The following is a 20,286-nucleotide window of genomic DNA, read 5'->3' as shown; positions in this document are numbered from 1 at the left end:
TGAGCTCATCTTTTCTTCTTCTGGGACTCCCAAAGCCTGATGATTCTTGGCACCTCTAAAAAGCAAAGGGCCAGAATAATATTTTTATTTCATCCAATGAAAAGTCTGAATTTGTAGCACTAGCCTTATTCCAAGAACCATTTTGTAGGAAACCAAATTGAGATAAACTGACAGCATTCCTGACTCAGCCTAAGAATTTTTTCCACTTATACTGCAAATACTCTGCCTGCCTTTTTCCTCCTTATCTTTCGGATACAGAGCCAAGTCTCACATCCTATAGTCACCTCCTCAGAGAGGAGGCTGGTGGGAAAAGCCCTGCATTAGGGAACCAGGGCTCTAGTCCCAGATCGACCACCTCCTAAGTTACCTCCAGGAAATAGAACCACTCCATGGGCCCAGTTTCCCCATCTAGAAAGGAAAGGTTGCACTAAATATTTCATAGGAAAAAAAATCAGCGCATACATTTTGGGGAGGGGGTCAATTAAAATTCTACCCACATAACTAAAATTAGTTTCAAGTGTTTAAAAGTGACTGGAATTCCAAGACTGTACTCAGACCTCATTTCCATAATTTCTAGACTTGAAGAGTGAAAGTGGAGGTAGAGTGGGAGGATGGCGATGAACTTCTTTTTTTCAGCGGGGTCCCCACAGTAGCCCTCTCCCATCCGCTGCCCTTTTTGACAAAAAGGAGTGTGTCTCACACATGTCTCCTGAGCTGTGTTTCCGATGGCTGCAGAGGAAGTGGGGCCCCTTGCTAAGGATGCAGAAGGCTAGGAAGGGAGTGGGTGGCCTCAGAACTCTGCCCCACACTATCTGAGCCAACTCCTCCAGGAAGGAGAAGGAAAGGGGTACAGGAGCTAGCATGGATCCAGTGCCACCTGCGAGGGGTGTACTTGTGGTGTTTCAAAGGAGCCCAACGACTTCGTAGATGGGTCTAAGCGACCCTTCAGGTAAGAAAAATTTGGAACAGAGAAAGAAAGCAAGTTGGTCTCAGGCATCAAGTGGTGGATCCAAGAGCCAGTTCTGTGGGAGGTTAGTGAGCTGGGTATCAGGATCATAGCCCTGTGTGGGCAGGCGGGGGCATGTGCACTCAGTTATTTCTGCTTCAATAGGACTAATCAGGGTTCTTTTTCTGGAACTTGGGAAACAGAAGGTGGTTGAGAATAATCAGAACAACCTTCGGAATGAGTGAAAGTGAATTGAGTGTCAGTTCTGGGCCAGCTATTTCCTCCTTTAGTATTTCACTTAATCCTCACAACTGTGTGGCCTGGTAGGCAGGACAGACGTGACTCCCATCCTACACAGAGCTCAGGCTTAGCGAGGGTCAGCGGTCTATTCATAGCCAGCCCTTCTCACTCACTCGCTGGCCCCACTCCCATCATGGGGCCTACTGGTCACACTTGCCAAACAGCTCACTGTCTCATGTGAGTTCCTTGAGCACAGGACCCTGTGTAAGTCCTCTCCCTCCTGCATCTGGCCCAGCGTGGGTGCAGAGGTGATGCTCAGAGCCAGAGCATGAGTGTTTTCCAAACGATTATAAAATATTTGAAGTTGTGAACTTCCCCCACCCCAGTCCAAGCCTCTCTCTTTTCCATGTGTATGCGCCCGTGTACCGGAGTTGCTCCCGACAGCTAAGTGGGAAAACAAGTCTTTCCCTTTAGCAGGAAATCATACCTCAGTGGAGTGCTAGAAAAGAGCACTGTGCTAGGAGTCCAGTACCAGAGCAACCACAATACTTTGGGTGCCTCAGTTTCCCCATCTGTGCTATGAAAGGTTCCCCTAGCTGCAGGCATCTACAGGGCCTAAGGGCTCCAACCCTTTTATGGGTGGGCCTCCTAGTATATCCCAGGGGCAGGGCCCAGAAGGAATGCTTGGTTAGCCTTGTCATCCACAAGCTGCCCCACACAGGCCCTGTCTCTGTGGTCTTTCCTGCTTTTCTACTTAAAAATGGTCCTCACTCAGCTTTGATCAGATCAGAGGGACACATGCTGCTGCAACTTGCTGGTCAGAGGCTGTCACTGTAAACTCATGCCTGCTGCTGGTCACAGGTGAGTTTTACCCCATCCTGTGGGAGTACCTACAGAATATAAACTCCATGAGAGCAGGAACGAGGCCTCCCTTGATCACTGATTTATCTCTTGAATGGCACTGAGGATTTCTTGAAGGAAGGAAGGAATGAAATAGGGAATGAGTGGAGATGGTTCCTGCCATCTAGAGCAGATAGGCTAGTTGAGGAGAAAGGAGGTACACACAAAGGTAAATGATGACTGAAGGACCAAGTTACCATACAAAGCAAAAGTATAAGATGTTGCAAGACAGCATGTGTTCAGGCCAAATTTGTGTGTAGACAGTAAGGGTAGCAGGAACACAGTGTGACCCTGGGGACAGCAGAGCGGCACTGCAGGCGGAGGCGGACTCTGCCCCTACAGTCTCTGTGTTGGAAATGAGCAAGGCACGCTCAAGCAACAGAGAAAAGGGAGACTGGGCAGGACTCGCTCGGCTCAGAGAGTCTGATAAACAGAGGCTCAGAAGTCCATCCTGTTGGCCCTGGTTGGGAGTTCCTGGGATGTGTCTGCGGAAGCATCTTGCAGACGGAGAGGTTTGCAAATGCTGATGCTCACCTTGACCCCACAGCTCCCAGGGAAACCTGTTGCTGGAGGCAGGTACAGTGTTTGCTCTCCACATTTTCCTCCAGTCAAGGGACAGTGACTCAGGACCCAGGAAACCGACGGGGACCAAATTAGCACTCACTGGTGGAGTAGCACCCACTGGTGCGCCGAGACCCAAAGGAAATATAGGAGGAGGAAGACGGGCCCCAGCCTTCCAGAGCTTAAGTAGAAGATACAAAAAAACAGTGAAACTTCTTCCCACTGTCTGTAGGTGGTGTCTTTTTGGAAAGTACTTCCTAGTACAGGGTTGATCTCCTGGGCCTCCAAATATGCAAGACCACAGTGTCCAAACAGTACCAGAGCCCTCTGAATTCGCTGCAAAAGAGGGAGAGCAACCTGTGAGAGAAACAGCAAAATGGGGGTAATATTGTCAAGAGAACAATCTAGAATGGAATCGAGAGGCCTCTAGGAAGCTGAGCTCACACCCTCCATAGGAAACTGAGATAAACTGTAAGTGGCTACATCCTGATACAATTCCTGGAACTGGCTCTGCGTCACTGAACTCTCTACTGAGAAATAAAATTTTCACCTAGCAATAGTCATAAGCCATCAATCATATATAGTACAGAGTAAGTGAGCTTGCCAGCACTAATCACAGCTCTTTCAAAACAAGTTGTAAAACTCTCCCTTTGGGAGTCCCCCTTTTTCTGTCTTTATAAATTCTGTCTCTCCCCCTTGGAACACAGTTGGGTTTTTACCCAAATCTGTGTCACCCAATTGCAATTCCTAAGACCCCCCCAAAAAAGCTTTTGTTTGCCTTGCAATTCTTGGTAAAAATTGAATGACAACTCCTTCTCTCTTCAGAGACCTCAGACCAGAGTTCAAGGGCAGGCTGAATAACAGAACCATGCTTTCCTCTCCCTCTTCTCAGGTGCCACTCCAAGCTCTCCACTTACACCATTCTCTTCACTGGCCCCTTTCCTACAAGCAAAGCAGCTCTGTGAATGAGTTCATCAGACACAACCCCACTCTGAATTCTATACTGTGCTACTTTCTGCATGCAACTACAGAGAAACACTTAATTTTAGCAGTGATTTTATCTGGATGGGTGGAGTTTAAAAAAATCTCCTTTTGTGCTTTTAGGTATTTCTCTAATTTTTTATAATTAATGTTTATAATTTTTGTAACCATACAAAAATGTTATTGGGGATAAACCTCTGTCCTTCCAATGTGTTTGTTAGAAGATGCTTTTAAAAATAAAATTTCAGCTCAGCCGCCATGGCTCAGTGATTGAGGGCCAACCTATGAACCAGGAGGATATGGTTCGATTTCCAGTCAGGGCTCAGGCCCAGGTTTTGGGCTTGATCCCAGTGTGTGGCATGCAGGAGGCAGCCAATCAATGATTCTCTCTTATCATTGACTAGAGGCCCAGTGCAAGAGATTCATGCACTTGGGGGTCCCTCAGCCCAGCCTGCACCCTCTCACAGTCTGGGAGTCCTCAGGGGATCTCTAACTGAGGACATCCTTAGCGCCACCACGGAGGCAAGAGAGGTTTCAGCCACCGCTGCTACACTCGCCAGCGGTGAGCTCAGCTTCTGGCTGAGCAGCGCTCCCCCTGTGGACATACTGATCACCAGGGGGCAGCTCCTGCATTGAGCGTCTGCCCTCTGGTGGTCAGTGTGCGTCATAGTGACCAATTGTTCTGCCGTTCGGTCGATTTGCATATTAGCCTTTTATTATATAGGATGCTTCTCTCTCTCTCTCCCCGCTCCCTTTCTCTCTGAAATAAAAAAAAGAGTAAATAAATAAAATAAATTTTCACAATATTAAACATCTTCCTTTTAGAAACTTGCATTTTGTCCAGATACTAGGATATGAAGTAGTTTTTTATCTGTCTGATCTTCGGCAAGCATCTGATCATGTTGCTCCATTGCTTACCATTTAAAAAATTTTTTTTAAAATATAATTTTATTGATTTTAGAGAGGAAGGAGAAGGTAGAGAGAGATAGAAACATTAATGATAAGAGAGAATCATTGATTGGCTACCTCCTACATGCCCTACACTGAGGATCGAGCCCACAACCCAGGCATGTGCCCTGGACCAGAATCAAACCTGGGAGCCTTCAGTCCTCAGGCTAACACTCTATCCACTGAGCCAAACCAGCTAGGGCTAAAAAAATTGCTTTTTTAAAAAGAGGAAGACACACAGAGAGAAAAACATCAATCAGTTACTTCCTGCATACCCCCTACCTGCCTCCTGCATGCCCCCTACTGGGGATAGAGTCCACGAGCTGGACATGTGCTTCGAGAGGGAATTGAATCTGCAACCTTTCAGTGCACAGGACGATGCCCAACCAACTGAGCAACACACACCAAGGCCATTGCTTCACATTTTTACACTGCTTCACCAGCTCCCAGAGAGAATCCTAGTTCTTCCACTTGCCTCATTCCAGACCCTTCATGATCTGACTGCTGCTTCCCACTCCAGTTCTGCTTGCAAGCTTGCCCCTTCCCATGGGATTTAGTTATACCTGAACTGCTTAGAGTTCCCTAAACACAGAATGCACTCTCAGCTTCATGCCTTTGCATTTGGTCTTCCAGCTGCTCAGAATTTCCTTTCCCTTTTCCACCTGGCAAACTCCTATTCTCACTCTAAAACCCATTTCAGATCAGTCACTTCCACTGGAAAGTGCTGTTGCTCTGTTTTTGGCACACTTCTGTATCTGCCTTTGTCATGTTGGATTATTTTACTCATCTTTGTACACTCAGACAGGACCTGCACATGGTAAGTATTTCGTAAGTATTAGTTGAATGGTGGCTGGCTTATTCATTCCACAAATGTACTTGGAATGCCCACTACGTGCTGAGCTCAGTGCTAGTTTCCTGGGATTCTACATTAACGAGGCACAGACCTTGCTCATAGTCCAGTGGGGTAGCCAGAGAGAAGCACATATAATGACAATGACACTGACATACAGGCAACTCTGCTTCACCTCTTCTCATTCTTCCTTTTCTCCCTTAATTGGCCATAACTTGAAAGCATAATTCATATTTACCACTTGGCTCAACTGTTTTTCAAAAGAATTTTCCATTTACTACACTTCATTTCTGAAAGTGTTTAATAGAACTTTTTCTATTTCTGTCTTCACGCTAGTATGAGGAAGACTATTTGAACAGTCAAAGCAGCCCTTCCCTCCGCTCCCCCCCACCCCCCACCACACACACACATTGTTGCTTCTCAAGCAAGTGAGCACTCTATGACTAGAGTCATGCATGTCAGGACCAGTGACCACAGGTGTGCTTGGGGAAGGGTGGAAGGGGGATGGAAGTGAAAAAAGGATTGGTTGAAGTCTATGACCTTGAAGGGCTTTCCCATTCTGATTCTAAGAGGCCAACTTAAGCTCAGATCATGAGGCTGAACTCCTAAATGCTGTCATCACAGTGCAAACCCTTGTGGGGGAAAAACAAGATGCTCTTCATTTCTTTCTCCTGGCACCGAGTAGGGCCTGCCTTGAGTTGTCAGTGATTTTTTCCATGGTACATTTCTAGTTCTCACATCTGCGCATTATCCTTGAGGGAGGGAAAGTGGAAGATACTGGGCCAGGAGGAAGATAGCCAAAATTCTTCCCAGTGAACATCTTGCCCCACCTCTGCACCAGGCTTCCTTGTTGGAATTTCTCTGGACCAAGCCTGCCACTAGCCATCACATGAAAGACAGAGGAGCTATGGGTGTGGCCAACTATTTAGGAAGTCAGGAAAAGGAGGAGTTGGGGGAGAGGTGAGTTGTGGGCTCCAACACCCAGGCTGCTATATGGACAGCAGCTTCTCTGGGACCTGTGTTCTCTAGAAGACAGGAGAAAGGATGAGCATGCCAGGAGACCCAGCCCAGCCAGACCCTGAAGGCTGCAGAAGGTGAGTGGCTCTTATGTCAAGCTTTCCAAGTCAGGGACAAGGGAAAGCAAGAGTTCTTGGCCTTTTGGGGCATCTACAATGAGTGACTGTCTGCCTAGGACAGAAGTCAGGAAACCTGAGCTCTGCTCTTGCCTGGTTACTACCAAACTGTGCAATCTTGGGTAAGTCAGCAGTCTTTTCTGGGCCTGTTTTTTCATCTGTAAAATAAGGAATTGGCCAAGGCAGACTAATAACAAGAGCTAGCCTTTTCAGGCGTCCTCAAACTACGGCCCGCGGGCCACATGCGGCCCGCCAAGGACATTTATCCGGCCCGCCGGGTGCCGCTGCCTGTCCTGCTTAGCAGCTGACTCGTCCCGGGCCCGCAGGAATTTGTTCATAGTTTTTTTTTAAACTATAGTCTGGCCCTCCAATGGTCTGAGGGTCAGTGAACTGGCCCCCTGTTTAAAAAGTTTGAGGACCCCTGCTGCCAGTTGAGCTTTTCTGAATAGCAACTCATTTGGTCCTCAGGGCAGTCCTTGGTTGGAGGGATGCTTGTCACATTTTATAGATGGGGAAACTAGAGTGCAGTAGGTGAGCTACTCAGTTGGTGTGAAGCCAAACTGGACCTGTAATCCTGTCTCCTGGGGACAGTCTGGCCTCTGTTATTTGTTTAGTTTATCTTTCTGGTCTCTGAAGAGCCCCAGTCTTGTCAGGACTTCGTCTCCGTCGGTGCTGCCTTCTTTCCCCCATGCCCTCATCCCCTACCTGTCACCAGCTGTTTCAGTATCTTCTCCATCCCCTTCCCAGAATTACCTTTCTCATTCTGCAGGCTGACACTAATATTTCTGAGAAGAGGGAGGTGAACCCCAGATACCCCATCTCCACTCTCCTGGGTTAGTGAGCACATTTATGCAGTGAATTTTCCAAAGTTCTCTCTGCTTTCTGGAATGTCTTCCTGTGAGGTCTTGAGAGGTCAAGAAACAGTAAGAACTGATGAACCCTCAGGGCACGGTTCATTTCTCCAGATGTGAGCCTGGGCTTCCCTGCATGGGTCACAAACACCCAGGGTGTTGGTTAAATGTGCAGATTCTTGGGTCCCACCCCAAAGTTGTATTTTAGCAAACTCTCCCTTTTCCTGACAAGCACATATCAGACAGTTTGTGAACCACTATTCTTTGTTACTGTTTTCTTTTCTTTCCCTTTTTTTTGGGAGGGGGCGGCGAGGGTGGTGGACCACTATTCTATAGCAGACCACTGCTCTGCTGCAGAGGGCTGTGGAGAGATTTCATAATAGTCACTCATTATCCTTATTTTTCTGGAGTAAGCCTTTCCTGATGATGGTGGATTATTAATTTTAAAATAGACTTAAGGATTTAGGTTGGTTATGTTTTAGTTTGAGTTTCACATCTCTATAAGTTAAATTTGTCTAGAATTTTTTTTTTTGGTACGCTAGCTTTGTAAAATAAGTTACTATTATTTTCTATAATCTGAATAGTTTGATATTGGACTTATTCTTTGAAGATTAGGTAGAACTCAGTTATAAAAACAAGGTGGATCTAACATTATTTTAAGTGGTTGACATTTAACTGCCTTTCTAATTTCTTAAATGATTATTGGTAAGCTCAGGTTGTTACTTCTTGAAATTAGTTTATTTCTCTAAATTCACCAACATTTGCACTTGATACTCTTATATTTCTGTAGCCCTACTTTTTCTGGAGTTCTATTGTCTTTGTTAATGATAATGTTTTTGTTTTGTTTGTTTGTTTCACTTTCTTCCTTAATCATGATTTTCTATTTAGTCTTTTCAAAGAACCAACTTGTAGTTTTCCAAGTACAAGTCTTTTACCTCCTTGGTTAAGTTTATTCCTAAGTATCTTAATTTTTTACAAATGGGATTATTTGTTTAGTTTATCTTTCTGACAATTCATATTGGTGTATAAAAATGCCTTTGATTTCTAGGTGTTGAGTTTGTATCCTGCTACATTGCTGAATTCCTTTATTAAATCTAGTAGGTTTTTTTGGTGGAGTCTTTAGGGTTTTCTTTGTACTATATCATATCATCTGCAAATAATGAGAGTTTTACTTCCTCCTTTCCAATTTGGATGCCTTTTATTTTTTCTTGTCTGATCTCTGTGGTTAGGACTTCAATACTATGTTGAATAAGAGTGGTGAAAGTGGACATCACTGTCTTGTTCTTGCTCTTAGGGGAAATGGTTTTAGTTTTTGCCCATTGAATCTGATGTTGGCTGTAGGTTTGTCATATATGGACTTCATTCTGTTGAGATATGATCCCTCTATTCCCACTTTGCTAAGAGGTTTTTTTTTTAATAAAAAATGGGTGTTGGATTTTGTAGAATGCTTTTTCTGTGTCTATTGATATGATCATGTGATTTTTTGTCTTTCAATTTGTTTATGTGATGCATCACATTTATTGATTTGCAAATATTGTACCAGCCTTGCATCCTTGGAATAAATCCCACTTGATCATGGTGTATGAACTTTTTAATATATTGCTGGATCTGATTTGCTAATATTTTGTTGAGGATTTTAGCATCTATGTTCATCAGAGATATTAGCCTGTAGTTCTCTTTCTTTGAAGTGTCTTTATCTGGTTTTGAAATTAGAATAATGCTGGCCTCATAAAAAGAGCTTGGAAGTATTCCTTCCTCTTGGGTTTTTTGGAATAGTTTGAGGAAGATAGGTATTAGTTGTTCTTTGAAGGTTTGGTAAAACTTCCCTGTGAAGCCCTTTTGTTTGCTGGGAGTTTTTTTTTTTATTATTACTGCTTCTATTTCATCAGTTGTTATTGCCCCATTCACATTTTCTGATTCTTCCTGATTCAGTTTTGGGAGATAGTATTTTTTTAGGAATTTGTCCATTTCATCCACATTGTCCAGCTTATTGGCATATAGTTGTTCATAGTATTTTCTTAAAATCCTTTGTATTTCTGTGGTGTCAGGTGTTACTTTACCGCTTTCATTTCTGATTTTATTTGAATCCTCCTCTTTGTTTCTTGATGAGTCTGACTAAAGGTTTATCAATCTTGTTTATCTTTTCAAAGAACCAGCTCTTGATTTCATTGATTTTTTTTGTATTATTTTTTAGCCTCTATGTCAATAATTTCTGCTCTAATCTTTATTATATCCTTCCTTCTACTTACTCTGGGATTTTCTTGTTGTTCTCTTTCTAATTATTTAAGTTGTAGGATTAAACGGTTTATTATTAATATTTTATATTTTTTGAGATAGGCCTTAGTTCTATGAACTTCCCTCTCAGGACTGCATTTGTTGTGTCAAATAGATTTTGGGTTGTTGTGTGTTTATTTTCATTTGTTTCCAAGAAGGTTTTTATTTTTTTCTTGTTCTCATTGGTAACCCATTCATTGTTTAGTAACGTGCTATTTAGCCTTCATGTGTTTGAATGTTTTTGAGTGTTTTTACTGTAGTTGATTACTAACTTATTCCATTGTGATCTGAGAAGATGCTTGATATGATTTCAATCTTCTTGAACTTGTAGAGATTTGTTTTGTGTCCCAACATGTGGTCTGTCTTTGTGAATGACTCATGTGCACTTGAGAAGAATATATATTCTTCTGCTTTGGGGTGAAATTTTCTATAAATGTCAACTAAATCCATCTGATCCAGTGGGTCATTTAGAGTGTCACTGTTTCCTTGTTAATTTTTTTGTCTGGAAGATCTATCCAGTGAAGTCAGTGGGGTGTTAAAGTCCCCTACTATAACCGTATTGCTGTCAATCTCTCCCTTAAAGTCCTCTAGAAGTTTATATATATACTAGAGGCCTGGTGCATGAAATTTGTGCACGGGGGGGGGGGGGGTCCCTCAGCGCAGCCTGCACCTTCCCCAATCTGGGACTCCTCAGGGGATGTCCTACTGCCGGTTTAGGCCTGATCCCGGGGATCAGGCCTAAACCAGCAGTTGGACATCCCTCTCACAATCCAGGACCACTGGCTCCTAACTGCTCACCTGCCTGCCTGCCTGATCACCCCTACCTGCCCCCCCCCTGCTGGCCTGGTCACCCCCAACTGCCCCCCTGCCAGCCTAGTCACCCCTTACTGCCCCCCTGCCAGCCTGGTCACCCCTTACTGCTCCCCCCCTGCCCCCGCCAGCCTGGTTGCCCCATGCAGCCTGCTGTTCAGTCGTTTGGTCGCCCCTCATTAACCCCCTTGCTGGCCTGGTTGTCCCACGCAGCCTGCTGCTCAGTTGTTTGGTTGTCCCTCACTAACCCCCCAGCTGGCCTAGTCACCCCATGCAGCCTGTTCGGTAATCTGTTCAGTTGCGAGGGTCACTTAGGCTTTTATTATTATAGATATTTAGGTGTTCCTGTATTGTGCATATATGTTTACCAGTGTTTACCCTTGTTGGATTGATCTCTTAAGTATTATGTAGTGACCTTTGTTGTCTCTTGTGATGGCTTTCATTTTGAAGTCTATTTTGTCAGCTATGAGTATTGCTACCCAGCTTTCTTTCGTTTCCATTTGCATGGAAAATTTTTTTCCATCCCTTCACTCTCATCCTGTGTGAGTCTTTTGTTCTAAAGTGGGTCTCTTATGCACAGCATATAATTGGATCATGTTTTTGTATCCATTCAGCAACACTATTTTTTATTGGAGTACTTAATCCATTTACATTTAAGGTTATTATTGACTAGAGGCCCGATGCATGCAATTCGTGAAAGAGTAAGCCTTCCTCCCCTGGCTGCTGGCACTGGCTTCCCTCTGGCACCTGGGATCTGGGCTTTCCTCACAACCCCAGCTTCATCCAGAAGACCCTCCAGAAGGACATCTGGTCTATTTAGCATATTATTCTTTTATTATTATAGATAGGTGCTTATTTATTGTCCTTTTAATTCTTCTTTTTTAAAAATAAATTTTTATTTCAGAGAGGAAGAGAGAGGGAGAGAGAGAACCATCAATGATGAGAGAGAATCATCTATTGGTGCCTTCTGCATGCCCCCTACTGGGGATCAAGCCTGCAACCCAGGCATGTGCCCTGACCAAGAATTGAACCATGACCTCCTGGTTCATAGGTCGATGCTCAACCTCCAAGCCACGCCGACTGGGCACATTTTAATTCTTTATGCCTATGTTTCTCTATATATGTATTTCTTCTCATTACAGCAGTTCCTTTAGCATTTATTGCAGTGTTGGTTTGGTGGTGATAAACTTCTTTAGCCATTTTTTGTCTGGAGAGCTCTTTATTTCACCATCTATTTTGAATGATAGCCTTGCTGGAAAAGTCACTGTCATTCTGTTAACTAAGTTCCCCAGTTAATCTCTCTCCACCCACCCTCCTCCCCTGCATTCCCTCTGAGATTCATCAGTCTGTTCCATGATTCAATGTCTCTGGATCTATTTTATTCATCAGCTTATTTTGTTCATTCCACATGAGTGAGATCATGTGATACTTACCTTGCTCTGATTGGCTTATTTCACTTAGCATAATACTCTCCAGGTCCCTTCATGCTGTCTCAAAGGGTAAGAGATCCTTCTTTTTTACCTCTGTTCAGATCACTGGATAGCTAGCTCACCTCTGAGTGTTTTAAACAGGTGATACCCTTGGGGTATTGTAGAATAAGTCTTGGACCTAGGGGCTCAAAACCTGAGGTCTGAGTCTTGGTGTGGCTTGTATTAGAAGTGTTCAAGCAGAGGGTGGAGGCTCTGGGGCATGATGGAAAAAACACTGGCCTTGGATTTGAGCTCTGTGTCTAACTTGCTGAATAACTTTTGCTGAATTACTCCACTGCTCTGAGCATATTCCAAGAGATTGTCACAGAGACCAAAATAAGTAGTGGGTGGGAAGTATTTGGAAGACAGTATAGAGCTGTGTAAATGTGACTGGAAAGTCATTGTCATCCTCTTAATAGCACTCTGGGAGCATGCCATTCTCCAACCTTATTCCTATAGTTTAGGGTTCATTTCACTGGGGCCCTATCATTCCAGAACCTGAAAAGACACAAGCCTGGGCCAAATGATGCTAGATGGAAGGAAGAGACGGGGTCTTAAAGACAAAGAAACACCTGTGTGGAGGCTCCTCTTCCATGGCCCAAGTTGATTCAACCCCTTGGGAGGCCCATGGCCCTAGTTAGAGGAAGGCAGAGGTCCTGGGATCACTGTAATCCCTAGACCACCCCAAACTCATAAACCTGTCTCCTTTGTCTCTCAGTATCATGAGTGCCAAGGAGGATGCTAAGTGGCTTCAGTGGGTGACACACCAGTTTGAGACCATTGCTGGAGAAGACCGGGAGATCAACCTGCAAGAATTCAAAACAGCCCTGAATGTGAAAGAGGCAAGTGTCCACTCCAGAAGTGGGGACTGTGTTTACAGAGGAAGACAACCTGGTTCCCAGGACACAGTGCCTCACAAGGAGGGAAAGGTTCCCTCTGGGTTCTCTGGGTTTCCTCTGGGCTTCAGGCCCCACTTCTGAGCAGAACTGGAGGGTGTTTCTGTCTCTGTTACTGGGACCCTTCCATACCTCTTGGTAGCCATGCTTCATGTGATCTTCAAAACCACACATGAAGTTGGAAATCAGTAGCCTTTCAAATCTTAAGAAATATTATTGATTTGACCTCACAATTTCCACTAGCCTCAGAGGTAGGGGGAGAGTTGATGTTACGGTGTAAGCCTCCTTCCAGGAAATGAGCTTCTCCCTCTGCCACATCATTCCCAGTCTTCCTTCGATTTTGTGGGTCCTCTGCCCATCCCCATAACAGCCTGCATACCTGACAAACAGTAGTGACACTAGCAGAGAAACAGCAGGACTGAGCCTGCAAATGCCAACTTCTCCCCAATTGTCCTCTGGGCTGACATCAGATGATGTCCTATGTCCTTGATAAAGGGGAGCCAATGAACATTTGAATGCCCCTTTTTGGAACGGAGGGTTCCTCACTTGCTGGTACCTGGGATACTGCAAAGAACTCTAAATGCTCTGTCTCCTTCCACTGTAATTATGGGGAAGAAAAAAAAAAAGACCTTCTGCCTAACAATACATTACCACGATAACAGGAGGCTGTAAAATGTTTTAAGATAAAGGCTATTCAGGAAGGTAGAGAGTGATAAAGGCATTACTCAATGGATGGGGGGCGGTGGGGGAGGTAAAGCCAAGGCAGGCTTGACTGTTCATCACTGACTTCATGCTTCATGTGAACTCATGGTTTCTTTAGGTCAGACACAGGAACCCTGCAGGCTTCTCTCTCTGCCTTGAGGGAAGCATCCAAAGCACAGCATAGCGGGGACACTGATGCAGCCCAGGTCTTCTTCATATCTGTCTTTTCCAGTGTCTAACACCAGGCCTGGCAAGCAGGGGCTATGCAGGGCATGATTGTTGGATGGATGGATGGATGGATGGATGGATGGATGGATGGATGGAGTGAATTGGCACTTAAAAACAATCCTTAAGTGTAGGCTGTAGGCAGCCTAAACAAGTAAAGGAAAAGACAGGTGACATCTACTCTATAAGTCCTTCCTGGGTTCACTTATCCCGGTGGTGACCCCAAAGGGGATGGAGAGGACCTGGGAAAGCCTGTAGGAGGACCCTAATCTGACCCTTTCCCCAGGTTGAGTAAGAGGCCACCAGAGGTCTAGACTGCAAGGCTGATGGGGGTAATGGCAGAGAGCCTACACAAATGACCAGTCCCAGAAGCTAGAAGGGGTCCTGAGCCCCATACACAAGTCCATCCTTGCTGCAGGGCTCTGAACAGCTCGTCCACTAGAGCCCAACCTTGCTCTCAGCAGGCAGGATGGGCCATGGACACTGCACCCTGGTGTGGCCTCATGGGCAGATATAACCTGGGTCCTGACAGAGTCCCATCACCCCAAGGTGTACACACACACACACACACACACACACACACACACACACACACGGTGAATGGATTCAAAGCCCAGGCCCTGCAGTTACACTTGTGCCTGTCTTTACCCTTCTATGGCCACAGTCCTTCTTTGCTGAGCGGTTCTTCACCCTGTTTGACTCGGATGGAAGTGGCACCATCACCCTGCAGGAGCTGCAGGAGGCACTGACCCTGCTCATTCACGGCAACCCCATGGACAAACTCAAATTTCTCTTCCAGGTGTATGACATCGATGGTAAGGGCTCTTTGTAGGGACAAGGGGACTCCATGGGAGGGGAAACACAGGGCTGTTTTCTCCAGGGGAGGCTGATGGTTCTCCCTCTGTGGGTGGTCCCCCTCCCCTATCATTCTGTCTGGTCCCTGCTTCCTTTTTGTAGTTGGAAAGAAGGGGAGACGGCCCAGGAGACAAATACCCTTGATTCAACTGACCTGAGACCAGAGTTTTCCTTTGTCTTTTTCTCTGATTGGAAAAAAAATCTTTGTTACTTTTTCCTTATAACAATAATAACACAAGCCCGTTATGAACATTTTAGACAGTACAAAATAGTTTAAAGAAAAAAGCAAAAATTACCCAGGATATTTTTCTATACTGTCTTCTAACTGATCACACACACACACACACACACACACACACACACACACACACATTTTTAACTAAATAAAATTATATATACATGCTACCTTTTATCACTATTTAACAATATGAACATTTGTTCATGTGAGACTATATTGTTTTATAACATCATTTTTCATTGTAGTAAATATGCATAACATTAAATTTACCACTTTAACCATTTTAAGTGTACAGTTCAGCAGCAGTAAGTATATTCACATTGTTGGGCAAGCATCTCCACCATCCATCTCCAGAACTTTTAATTTTTCCCAACTGAAACCCTGGACCCATTAAACACTAACTCCATCCTCTCCTCCCACCCGCCCCCATCCTTGGCAACCACCGTTCTACTTTCTCTCTTTAAAATTTTGAGCATTCTAGGAATCTCATATAAGTGGAATCACATAATATTTCACTTAGCATCATGACTTCAAGGTTTATCCATGTACTAGGTGACAAGATTTCATTTAAAAAAAAACACACTAAATAATATTCCATTGTCTGTATATACCACATTTTGTTTATTCATTCATCCATCAATGGATTCTTGAGTTGTTTTTACCTCTTGAATATAGTAAACAATGCTGCAATGAACATGAGTGTACAACTATCTCTCTGACATTCCGATTTCAATTCTTTTGGCATATACCCAGAGATGGAATTGCTGGATCAATTCACCTGGGAGGGCGGGTATTGTTTGATCCCCAGCCACAACAAGGGAAATTCTATTTTTAATTTTTTGAGGAACCATACTCTTTTCCATAGCAGTTGCACCATTTTACATACCCACCAGCACAAGGGTTCTAATTTCTTCATAGCCTTGCCAGCATTTTTTATTTTCATTTATAATAGCCATCCTGGTGAGTGAAGTGGTAACTCAATGTAGTTATAGCATCATTTTAAGTGGCTGTGTCATATTCCACTGTACATATGTGGTCCTATGTTCCATATAGCATAGTTCAGGACATAGTTAAGATCTCTGACTCTGAGGCCAGGTTATTTAGGTTCAAATCTCAGCTCCACCAGTCAATTGACCTTGAGCAAGTTACTTCACTTCTCTATGCCTCAATTTCTTCACCTATCACATGATAATAATGATAATAATACATTTCATGAAGTTGATCTGAGGATTAAATTAGTTAACTTAGCTAAACTCAGATCAGTACCTAGCATAGGATACATTCTGTTATTTATTATTATTTATTCAAACCCTATTGCTGAAATGGAGAATTCCATTGTCCTCCCCCTTTATTTTGTGGGCGGCATTATAAATGACACTGCAATGAACATCCTGGTTTTTACATATTTGGTGACTTTGTAACCTAAAGGGTTTCTGAAGGCCTGGAATCATCAAGGCAAAGGAGACTGGAATGGGAAAGAAGCATCCAATGAGACTGGAATGGTGGGTGAGGCCATACTGTGCAGGCCCTGGAGGCTGTTTTGGAGTCTCGGTAGAACGAGCGATAGGGAGCCATAAAGGCAGTCACAGGGCTAGATTTCCATCCTGAAAAGCTCAACCTACCTGCAAATCTGCTGCTGGGCAAGGTTCTCTGGCCTGTGGGGTTTCTCTAGCTCCCATGCATACCTGACTCAATCTAGCCAGACCTCATTTCTGGAACCCACTCCCCAAGTTGACTGGCCTGCCCACTCCATGGGCAGTTGACCAATCTGTTTCCTGGGCATCTTCCTCAGACCCCACTCCAGTCACAGGGCCCTCTTTACTGACTACTTTCTGACCACCAAGCTGTGCTCATACCTGGGGGTTTTTGAAGACTTGAGGATGGAGAGGTTGGCCTGTAACAGGAGGAACACAGGCCTACATCCCACTCAAGGTCTCTTGCAGACACAGGTGGGGAGAAAGACAGAGGGCAGGGCAGGTGCAAGGAGGCTTGTAGTTTTACAGAAAGAGCTAGAGGGCATTCTCTTCCAGTGGCTCCAGTTTTCACTGAGAGCCAGGGAGGGATTGATTGGATGGACATGGAGGTGAGAAGTGTCTTTGCAGATAACAGGAGCTGGCCTTACAGGTGCAGGAGAGGACTGTGGGCAAGTTGCAGGCCTTGTTGTGGCTGGGGATCAAACAATACCCGCCCTCCCAGGTGATTTTCTTCAGCAATGTTCACTTAGCTGCCCTGGTACAGGAAAGGAGAAAAGAGGTGGTTGGATTCACCCAGGGATGGGATATTTTTAGGGTCAGTGGACAGAGGGATGAGGAAGACGTGTGCATGAGAATAATTGTGAAGAAGGATAGACTCTGGATTTGCAAATGTCCAAGGAGAATAGAGCTGGATGGAGGAGAGGGCGTGAAGGGTTAGGGGAGGGACTGGTGCTCTGGATGTAGTCTGAAACCTGTTGCGCAGTAGCTCTTGACTAGGAAAGCTGAGGACAGGAGGTGTGGCTGGAGGGTGAAGTGTTAGACTCTGCTCTGTAATGTGGTTACAGACTTTGGCTTTGGCCCAAATGGTGATCACAAAGCCAATAAAACTTTCCATTTATATGCAACCACCTTCTTTTACTGTGTTAAGTGCTTTATAATTAATTATCTCTCATCCTTGGCGATAATTAATTCTGAAAAGGAGGATTTATTATCCCCATTTTCAAGATGAGCAAAATAGCATTCACTACTGTAAAGGTCTTACAGCTCACCATCACTCGGATAGTAAGGGACAGAAGCTTGTTGCTACATGTGTGTCTATATCCAAAGCAGGCCAAGAAATCAGTAATCCAGGGTCTTGCTGGTTTTGAAGAATGAAAATATATATGAAAAAAATGACCCAAATTTCATCTCAGTTGATAGTTTTGGCTTCCTTTTCACATCAGTTTTAGCCACTCATGTTCACATAAATCCACATGCTGGACAACATGGTTGAGCATAGCTTGCTGCAAGTTAGGGTACAACAGGGAACTCCCCCCTCGCCATCATCTCATATACAGTTTGCCCGTGGATAATTGAGACTCTGGGCACGTAGCTTCTTATAGATTAAGCAAGTGAGTGTATCTTCTGGACAGTTGGTTTTGGTCATTGAGTGATACTTAAGGAGGCGGCTGCAGATAGTTCAGCAAGTCAGACACCGAGGCCAAAGCTTCTCCATGCTCGGGGAGGGGTTTGCCTCTGTTGAGCTTGGCAATAGGAAGTCATGGACGGTTTGTGAGCCCAAGTGACACATGTCCTTTGACTGCCTGGTCTATACCCCGAAAGGAAATTGGTTGGAGGAAGATTGAGATAGGCGAGCAGGAAAATTTCACTACTCTATGCAATGACTGAGCAGGGCAGAGGTGTCTGCAGGTACAGGGCACAGGCCCCCCACTTGGCCTCATCCCCTCCTGGACAGGCAATGGCTCCATCGATGCTGACGAGCTGCGCACCGTGCTGCAGTCCTGCCTGCTGGAGAGCGCCATCTCGCTGTCGGAGGAGAAGCTGGACGAGCTGACGCTGGCGCTCTTCGAGTCTGCGGACAAGGACTGCAGCGGCGACATCACCTTTGAGGAGCTCCGGGATGAGCTGCAGCACTTCCCCGGCGTCATGGAGAACCTGACCATCAGGTACGTACAGCCCTTCTCCGGCGTGGGCACTGTATGTGTCCAGTTTAGACTCCGGGAGCGAAGAGCGGCCTGAACTCCCTCACCAGCGATCCCTCAGTCCCGCCTCCCCTTCCTTAGGTCAGCCCTGCCCCACCCCTGGTCAGCCCCGCCCCACCCCAGGTCAGCCCGCCCCACCCCAGGTCAGCCCCGCCCCACCCCAGGTCAGCCCTGCCCCACCCCAGGTCAGCCCGCCCCACCCCTGGTCAGCCCCGCCCCACCCCAGGTCAGCCCCGCCCCAACCTAGCTTAGCCCAGTTTTGCCCACTTTTTTCCGCAGGGGACAGCTATAGTCATGCTTCCATTTTCTACTGAGTCTCTTCAGAATCTACTCACAGAAGTAAGCACCTACTAAGTGCTGGGCAATTTTACAAATATACCAGTGCACTTTATAGCACTGGTATATTTGTAAAAGGAAATTAAAGTTGTAAAAAGATCAAAGTTACAAAAGGAAATGAAAGTTATTTCACCTGAAGTAACATGTCTAAGACCTCACAAGTAATTAGTAAAGGCAGTCATGTATTCAACTTGGTTGAACAGCTACTATGTACCAGACACTGTTCTAAAAAAAGGCAGTGCCCTGCTGGGCTGCATCCCAGAGGGAGAGAACGTCATGTATACCAACAGACAAACACATAAAGTAGAGAAGCAGAAATGTAATAAGGGCTGTGGAGAAATAATATCCATAGGGTGTAGACCCAAGTTTGTCCCAGGCTCTGAATAAATAGTGCCCGTTTTTAGTTTATTCTTTTTGTGGGTTATTTACTACAACACATCTCAGAGTCTTCCATCCTTTTCAATTGCTGGGTTTTCTGTTTTTCAGTTGGGAAGTAGAGAGGTAATAAAAATAGTCACAGATCTGGCATCAGACAGAGCAAAGTTCCATCCCAGCTCCACCTAGCTGTGTGACCGGAAGCAGTCCCTTGTCTTTCTTACTGTAAAAGGAAGCTTGCTTGCCGCAAAGCTCCAGAGAATTGGTGGGCTGCAGCGGGAGTGGGGTCTCTAGGTTCAGATCCTGGTGGTCCCCATCACAACCCATGTGGATTCCTCCCCTCCCCAGCTTGCCCCACTTTGTTCTTCTGAGTGGAGCCTCTCTCTTGCAGTGCTGCCCACTGGCTGAAGCCCCCTGCCACCAAACGGCGCCCACCCCGTCCTCGCCCACTGACCACTGCCTACTGGCACAATCACCGCAGCCAGCTACTCTGCCTGGCCGCCTACACGGGCCTCCATGTGCTGCTCTTCGCCCTGGCAGCTAGTGCGCACCGGGCCCTCGGCATCAGCGTCATGGTGGCCAAGGGCTGCGGCCAGTGCCTCAACTTTGACTGCAGCTTCATCGCGGTAGGAATCCGAGGGTACAATGCAGGGAAGCGGGCAGGGGCACCGATGTAGGTTCCTCATAGACAACCCACACGGTGGACACCTAGAGTGCCAGGGCAGGATGGCACCTTTGAAATCAGGGTCATTACTCAGTGGTGGAGACTGAAGCCCAGAGAGGGGCAGTGACTTGTCCATAGTCACACAGCACATAAATAACATAGCTGGCATTTTTGTGCACTTTACTGTGTACCCATCAGGGTGCTAAGCACTTTCCATTGGATCGGCACAACAAAACTATAATGCAGGCGTCCTCAAACCACGGCCCACGGGCCACATGTGGCCCGCCGAGGACATTTATCCGGCCCGCCGGGTGCCACTGCCTGTCCTGCTTAGCAGCCGACTCGTCCCAGGCCCG

General features: G+C 45.6%; 1 protein-coding gene across 1 annotated transcript in view; it reads left to right on the top strand.

The window, feature by feature from the left end:
* Positions 1 to 6,470: 6,470 nt before the first annotated feature.
* NOX5 (NADPH oxidase 5) overlaps positions 6,471 to 20,286 on the top strand; it is a gene marked incomplete at both ends in the record, with an annotated part of 39,747 nt that continues 25,931 nt past the window's right edge. The window contains 5 exons of the mRNA XM_080666829.1: positions 6,471 to 6,520; positions 12,682 to 12,805; positions 14,451 to 14,601; positions 18,309 to 18,519; positions 19,658 to 19,892. Of these exons, the coding sequence (XP_080522955.1) occupies positions 6,471 to 6,520; positions 12,682 to 12,805; positions 14,451 to 14,601; positions 18,309 to 18,519; positions 19,658 to 19,892 (771 nt within the window). The remainder of the gene's footprint in view (positions 6,521 to 12,681; positions 12,806 to 14,450; positions 14,602 to 18,308; positions 18,520 to 19,657; positions 19,893 to 20,286) is intronic.

This window comes from Plecotus auritus (genome assembly GCF_963455305.1).
Source record: "Plecotus auritus genome assembly, chromosome: 1".
Classification (NCBI taxonomy): Eukaryota; Metazoa; Chordata; class Mammalia; order Chiroptera; family Vespertilionidae; genus Plecotus; species Plecotus auritus.
Note: the sequence above shows the minus strand (reverse complement) of the source record. Positions and strands in the feature narration are given on the sequence as shown.